This window comes from Salmo trutta, chromosome 34 (assembly GCF_901001165.1).
Source record: "Salmo trutta chromosome 34, fSalTru1.1, whole genome shotgun sequence".
NCBI classification, from domain to species: Eukaryota; Metazoa; Chordata; class Actinopteri; order Salmoniformes; family Salmonidae; genus Salmo; species Salmo trutta.
Window position 1 is genome coordinate 25,609,363 of NC_042990.1, and position 8,075 is coordinate 25,617,437.

Sequence of the window (8,075 nt, forward strand, 5' to 3'; positions counted from 1 at the left end):
GTCGTCAGTGTTTAATGTTAATGCACCTCTAGTGTTATTGTGTTTCCATCAGGTGTGACACTGAAGACTTGTGGTGAGCAGAATCAACAACATCTGCATCATTCAGGACTGTTGCTTTGTCACACGGTGTTAAAGTCCACAGTTGGCCGTTATGTATATGACAAGGACCCAGGGCCTTGCCTTGGCTCCAGGTTAGAGCAGGTCCACCGGAACACTGATGCAGTGAAACATTGATGCTGGCCTGTGTAGATGAAAATAGAAAAGTCAGAGCCTTTGGGTAAAACACTGGTGTTAACCCTCATGGGAAATGTGGCATAATGAGCTTGGAAGAGGAGAGGAAGCCTTGCATGAAGTCAAAAGTGATATTTGCTCTGTTTTGTTTTCTATCTCCCCCTGTGGTTAAACATTGTAACGGTTTTGAGTATTTCACTACAGTGTCAGTGGTGGGGATTAAGCATGAAATTAACAGACACAATAAAGCCACATATTAATAGACCCATAATACATTTACTATATCAAAATAGAAGTCCTGGACCTGTATCCATATGCTGAACTATAACATATACAGTGTGGGCATGCTGTCTGAGAGATGTACATAAAGTGTAGTGTGTACAGTAGTGTAAAGAATTACATTGTAAACTGACTTCAGGGTGGTAATTTACACTCATGCATTTAAGGTTAGCCTGTGTAAGGGATGAATTGTCAAATAGAATACCCTGAGTCATGGTCTGTGAGTCCAGACATAGCAGAGGTGTGCATTCCCACACACACACACAAATCTATGCAGACACAACCAGCCAACCTCCTATTTGTGAGGAAAAGTCTGGAACGTCCAGATTCTGATCTGTGATTTGGGTCAGAATGACAACTGTCTGAGTCTGGCTCTGGTGAAAAAAGAACTAGACAGTAGAATGCAAACCTGCTGCTGAAAATGTGGCCCAGAAAGACAGACAGCCTCAAGGCAAAATTCAGAGGAGTTCAGTAAATAAAAAAAGACCCAAGTAACAGTTTTTAGTTCCATTTAGACAATGCGGAATGGCCACTGTGCAAACAACCCCGTCACATTTCATCTTGACCTGGAAAAAGCCCTTATCCATATACGAGTCAGTCTACAACTGCATATAAACATCACATACAACTTCTCTAACATTCCATTGAAATATTCAGCTTGTCTAGCTCTGTAGTAACTAGGGAAAGGTTTAGTAACCACACTTTATGAATGAAGAAGATAAAATAACCATGATGTTCTGTTCTGAGGCCTCCCCATGAGACTTCTTTATAACGTTGTACCAAACTCCAATCTGTCCTGAGTGGGTTTCAGTCTGAGCCGCATGTATCCATGGATAGACTGTAGGCCTAGTTCTGTATTACAGGCCTTCTGTTCAGTTCTAGAAGCCCACGGTCTGGGTTGTGTTCAATAGAGAGAAACGTTTTCATACTTAATGAAACAGGAAGGTACCTGAACATGTCCAATAAGAACACAGATTTACATTTTCTGTTGCAAAGTGTTATGCTACGGTGTTCCCTACTGAACAGGACCCTGTTCAGATCAACTACAGGGTATTTTATCTGGCCCCTCTGCGCTGCACCACGATGGTTCCAGCTACAACGTCATAGACAGTCCTGTTGTGTTGGAAGAAGAGGAGGATAATGAAGACGGGGAACAGGAAGGCAATGGAGAAGTTCTTGTTCAACGCCCGCACCGTGGAACTGGGAGGAGGGAGAAAGGGTTTGAAGTTACTTTTACAGTACTTGACAATAGATAATATTAATTACATAGCAATAACCTAAACATGCAATACCAGGTTAAGATCAGTGGAAAAAATACCATAAAATGAATTGCTAACAACAACAAAAAAACAAGGCTTAAATCCCCATTTTCAAAGAATGCTTTTCTCCATTTCAGAGGTATGCTTCACATCTTCATAGCATACTACATAGCTATTGACCTTACAAGTACTCAGGCTCCAGTGAGCATTTGTGTGTGTTTCATATTCAATGCTCACAGTCAAAGTTATCATGGTCACACATTTGCATACGGAAATGCAGTCATATTTTCATCTGTTTTTAACGGAACTAAACAGGATGTGTCACATGGAATCAGTGACTTACGCTGACAGGGTGACGTTAGATGCCGGTACCACCAGTACCCGGTTAGGTCGGACCAGGACTGAACTGTTACATGTCACGACCCGAAGACCAAGGAGGAACTTCCCTGGGGTGGCACCGCCCGCACCCCAGATACAGATGATCTGAGAGGAGGAAGGTCAGAGTGACAGTGGAAATATAAATATTCTTCATAAAGATCAATGCTGATGCAATCCACACATATCACCATGAGTCATTATCTGAGGTAGGACATGATGCATGCGTTTTCCATTGTGAATACAGGGGTTTAGGTTGTCACTCATTCTCAATGCTCTGTAACTTTATGTATAACCAACATAACCCATCTTATGCTGGTGTAGGCAATTAAAAGTTCACATACGAGCCTTAAACGTCTCAGGTAGCTACACTGAGACTGCACGATTGTTCTCACTGGAAACTATAGCCTAATCTCAGACTGACATAAGATCAATACTCAAATACCCACCTCATAGAAACAGACCAGCTCCCTGTAGACCAGAGATACTGTACCTCATAGAAACAGACCAGCTCCCTGTTGACCAGAGATACTGTACCTCATATGAAATACCCACCTCATAGAAACAGACCAGCTCCCTGTAGACCAGAGATACTGTACCTCATATGAAATACCCACCTCATAGAAACAGACCAGCACCCTGTTGACCAGAGATACTGTACCTCATATGAAATACCCACCTCATAGAAACAGACCAGTACCCTGTAGACCGGAGATACTGTACCTCATATGAAATACCCACCTCATATAAACAGACCAGCTCCCTGTAGACCAGAGATACTGTACCTCATATGAAATACCCACCTCATAGAAACAGACCAGCTCCCTGTTGACCAGAGATACTGTACCTCATATGAAATACCCACCTCATAGAAACAGACCAGCCCCCTGTTGACCAGAGATACTGTACCTCATAGAAACAGACCAGCTCCCTGTTGACCAGAGATACTGTACCTCATAGAAACAGACCAGCTCCCTGTAGACCAGAGATACTGTACCTCATAGAAACAGACCAGCTCCCTGTTGACCAGAGATACTGTACCTCATATGAAATACCTACCTCATATAAACAGACCAGCTCCCTGTTGACCAGAGATACTGTACCTCATATGAAATACCCACCTCATAGAAACAGACCAGCACCCTGTTGACCAGAGATACTGTACCTCATATGAAATACCCACCTCATAGAAACAGACCAGCACCCTGTTGACCAGAGATACTGTACCTCATATGAAATACCCACCTCATAGAAACAGACTAGCACCCTGTTGACCAGAGATACTGTACCTCATATGAAATACCCACCTCATAGAAACAGACCAGCTCCCTGTAGACCAGAGATACTGTACCTCATATGAAATACCCACCTCATAGAAACAGACCAGCTCCCTGTTGACCAGAGATACTGTACCTCATATGAAATACCCACCTAATAGAGACAGACCAGCTCCCTGTAGACCAGAGATACTGTACCTCATATGAAATACCCACCTCATATAAACAGACCAGCTCCCTGTTGACCAGAGATACTGTACCTCATATGAAATACCCACCTCATAGAAACAGACCAGCTCCCTGTAGACCAGAGATACTGTACCTCATATGAAATACCCACCTCATATAAACAGACCAGCTCCCTGTTGACCAGAGATACTGTACCTCATATGAAATACCCACCTCATAGAAACAGACCAGCTCCCTGTAGACCAGAGATACTGTACCTCATATGAAATACCCACCTCATAGAAACAGACCAGCTCCCTGTAGACCAGAGATACTGTACCTCATAGAAACAGACCAGCTCCCTGTAGACCAGAGATACTGTACCTCATAGAAACAGACCAGCTCCCTGTTGACCAGAGATACTGTACCTCATATGAAATACCCACCTCATAGAAACAGACCAGCTCCCTGTAGACCAGAGATACTGTACCTCATATGAAATACCCACCTCATAGAAACAGACCAGCACCCTGTTGACCAGAGATACTGTACCTCATATGAAATACCCACCTCATAGAAACAGACCAGTACCCTGTAGACCGGAGATACTGTACCTCATATGAAATACCCACCTCATATAAACAGACCAGCTCCCTGTAGACCAGAGATACTGTACCTCATATGAAATACCCACCTCATAGAAACAGACCAGCTCCCTGTTGACCAGAGATACTGTACCTCATATGAAATACCCACCTCATAGAAACAGACCAGCCCCCTGTTGACCAGAGATACTGTACCTCATAGAAACAGACCAGCTCCCTGTTGACCAGAGATACTGTACCTCATAGAAACAGACCAGCTCCCTGTAGACCAGAGATACTGTACCTCATAGAAACAGACCAGCTCCCTGTTGACCAGAGATACTGTACCTCATATGAAATACCTACCTCATATAAACAGACCAGCTCCCTGTTGACCAGAGATACTGTACCTCATATGAAATACCCACCTCATAGAGACAGACCAGCTCCCTGTTGACCAGAGATACTGTACCTCATAGAAACAGACCAGCTCCCTGTAGACCAGAGATACTGTACCTCATATGAAATACCCACCTCATAGAAACAGACCAGCTCCCTGTAGACCAGAGATACTGTACCTCATATGAAATACCCACCTCATAGAAACAGACCAGCCCCCTGTTGACCAGAGATACTGTACCTCATATGAAATACCCACCTCATATAAAGACCAGCTCCCTGTTGACCAGAGATACTGTACCTCATATGAAATACCCACCTCATAGAAACAGACCAGCTCCCTGTAGACCAGAGATACTGTACCTCATATGAAATACCCACCTCATAGAAACAGACCAGCTCCCTGTAGACCAGAGATACTGTACCTCATATGAAATACCCACCTCATAGAAACAGACCAGCCCCCTGTTGACCAGAGATACTGTACCTCATATGAAATACCCACCTCATAGAAACAGACCAGGTCCCTGTAGACCAGAGATACTGTACCTCATATGAAATACCCACCTCATAGAAACAGACCAGTACCCTGTAGACCAGAGCTACTGCCATCATCTTCTGCAGGTCCTCCATAGATGTGTTCTCATCTATCTCCTCAACTATGAAGTGGGTGACAAACTTAGTGATGTCCCTGTGGGGGAGAGCAGAGTGGAATACAATAGAATAATCATAGCCTATTATGATGCTGAAAATAAATGTTCATGAATGTTATTTTCTTGTATTTTTCCCCCTCATTCAAGGGCATGGAAATGATAAAAGGCTAGACTGATTGACTCACTTCATGCCACTAAGGTGCATAATCCACAGGATGATGGTTGCCTTGACGCAAAATAAAATAAAGAAGTCCACCGTCTCTGCTAGGAATCTGTGGAGGGGAGAAGGGATGGTGTATTCCCGACCTGAGGGGGAGAAGACAACTTCAGATATTGTACCCAGGTAGATTATGTTGAACTCATTTAGAAAGAATGTGAGCAGACCTACTTTAAACCCCTGACCAATCCATTTAACTTTGTTCAGCCAATTAAGTCAATGCATAGGTGACTTGCCATAGGTCAGGTGGGCTCAAGTGCTGACTTAAAATGTGTTCTATTCAGATCAACAAGGCCTCTGCAGATTGTAAAGATATGCATGAGTGGGTAGGTACACATCAGCTGTTTGCTCAAGAAGCTGCACATGTGATCCTGTACAAGCAACTAATTATAGTAATGAACAAATAAAGGAACGTGTTGTCTTTGTTTGTTTGACCCGAGTAGGCCTAGATTTATTTCATTTAACTAGTTCGTAGCTACATGATGACACAAAAACGACCTGCTACACCCAGCGTCAGTCAGTGAGTGAGTGTAAGCCTATAGAGCGAGTGTCATCATAGACTTGTAGTGTACCTGCTTGAGGTGCGTTTCCGTTCTGTTGTTGCACTGGCCTTGCATCATGAGGCAGTGTACCAGCTGTCATCTGCTGCCCTGTCTGAAAACCCGTAGTCGGGGGCGCAGGGAATTGAAAGGGGTACCCTATTCCCGGATAGTTGTACCCATATCGGGCATCTAAAGTTGGTTGTCCAGCGGGCCATGGAGTTCCAGTCGGCGCTTGATAGTTTCCAGCTACTGGAAAATTGCACGGAGGAAAAGGAAACGTAGTCAGGGTCATCCAGCTTTGCCAATTTGCATAGCCCCAGTAGTACTGCCACATCCATTCCTGCAACTTTGCGCAGTATTCAGTTGTGGCGTTGACATTTGTTTGCGCTTCTTGGCTCTCCTCAGAACGCGAACTCGGCCCATTCTCTGTAGTACTGGCTGTGGCCATGGTTAAACCCCTTCTAGATCTCACTTAAATCCCTAAACTCGTAAAACGTCTTTCCCCAGCAGCTAATCTGCTACAGTTACCCATCCTAGTTTACTCTAAATTGGAAGGTTCCATGTTAGGTACAGAAAACAGGGATACCCGGAACAATGATTCCACAAATGTATGCAGTTTGCAAATGCATTAGAAGTAAGTTATATAAAATAGTTAATAATTGCGTTTTTCATTAAACTTTACATTCAATCTAAATAAATATATAATCTTATTATTGGTTAATTACACCAATTACCACCCGATGACACCCCTAGAACAATAGTGGTTTTGACCATGTACTCTGTTCCTGTCAGGTTAAAGGGACAGTCACAAAGGATTTCAGTAACGTTCAAACCAAATATGATGTAGTATTATTTGGAGGAACTCACTTCAAATCTAGATTCCCAATTTATTCATTATTTGTGTCTTTATTTATGTCTTGAGAATATTGATTAGTTATTAGGTTATATCATTAGCCCATGAATAGACCTCAATTTTTAGGTTATATCATTAGGCTATGAGTAAATACATTGCTTACTGTTTGGGATTTTAGGCTGGGTTTCTGTGTAGCACTTTGTGACATCGGCTGATATTAAAAAAAAGCTTTATAAATACATTTGATTTGATTGATATACAGTACCAGTCAAAACTTTGGACACACCAACTCATTCAAGGGTTTTTCTTTATTTTTACTATTTTCTCCATTGCTGTTTGGGGTTTTAGGCTGGTTTTCTGTATAGCACTTTGTTACATCTCCTGATGTAAAAAGAAACTTTATAAATATATATGTTTTTTTATTGATATACAGAAGCTGGTTGAGAGAATGCCAAGAGTTTGCAAAGCTGTCATCAAAGCAAAGGGTGGCTACTTTGAAGAATCTTAAATCTAAAATATGTTTTGATTTGTTTAACACTTTTTTGGTTACTACATGATTCCATATGTGTTATTTCATAGTTCTAATGTCTTCACTATTGTTCTACAATGTAGAAAATAGTAAAAATAAAGAAAAACCCTTGAATGAGTAGGTGTGTCCAAACTTTTGACTGGTACTGTACATATAATGTAACTTTCTCATGTCATGTGAATAGGCCTAGTCCTATAATGTTATTGATCAACAACAAACTAGTATTCCCAGTTAGAGAGAGCCAGCTTGAAGTCCTAAAACCTAGAAATGAGCTACATCTGGTGCTTTGTGTGCTATTTTTTATTACATAAATGCTTCAAAACTCACACAAAGTGACATTAGCTGATGAAGATTATCTCATAGAACAAAATCTGTAAGATCTCCTAAGCCTGTGTTTATTACAGACCTTATCTTCAATTTTTTTTTACATTTCCCTGTTTTTTACATTTTCCCGAGCCATAGCTGTTAGCCTCTGTTAGTGCCTACAAAAAGACGCCATTACTATTGCTCTGTAAGTAGGCCTATACTGTACATGCAAGCATGGCAGACATACACCACAAGGGAGCAGTAGTGTTTTTCATACATTTGGTAAAACTTCCAACTTGCAGTTTTTAGAATTGAGCAGTTTTCCAACTGCTGTAGCTTCAGCCAATCTCTTGACATATTTCCATCTTTCAAAGTTAACCCATACTGTAACTATTGTGGGAGA

General features: G+C 41.9%; 1 protein-coding gene across 1 annotated transcript; it reads right to left on the bottom strand.

Annotated features, from left to right (window-relative positions):
• Window positions 1–487: 487 nt before the first annotated feature.
• LOC115173911 (protein FAM8A1) lies at window positions 488–6,515 on the bottom strand. Its single transcript, XM_029732411.1, has 5 exons — window positions 6,015–6,515; window positions 5,411–5,531; window positions 5,140–5,263; window positions 2,113–2,252; window positions 488–1,710 (listed from the first exon to the last, which is right to left on the bottom strand). Exons 1-5 carry the CDS (start codon window positions 6,430–6,432, stop codon window positions 1,566–1,568), a joined length of 948 nt encoding a protein of 315 aa, XP_029588271.1. The 5' UTR covers window positions 6,433–6,515; the 3' UTR covers window positions 488–1,565.
• Window positions 6,516–8,075: the final 1,560 nt, after the last annotated feature.

Bases quoted from the DNA above. Each gene is read 5' to 3' on its own strand.
- LOC115173911 (XM_029732411.1), bottom strand. From the start codon at position 6,432: ATGGCCACAGCCAGTACTACAGAGAATGGGCCGAGTTCGCGTTCTGAG. The intron at 5,532-6,014 runs GTACACTACAAG...TCTCCCCCTCAG, and splicing joins CGGAAACGCACCTCAAGCAG to GTCGGGAATACACCATCCCT. The intron at 1,711-2,112 runs GTAAGTCACTGA...CCCTCCTCCCAG, and splicing joins TCTAACGTCACCCTGTCAGC to TTCCACGGTGCGGGCGTTGA.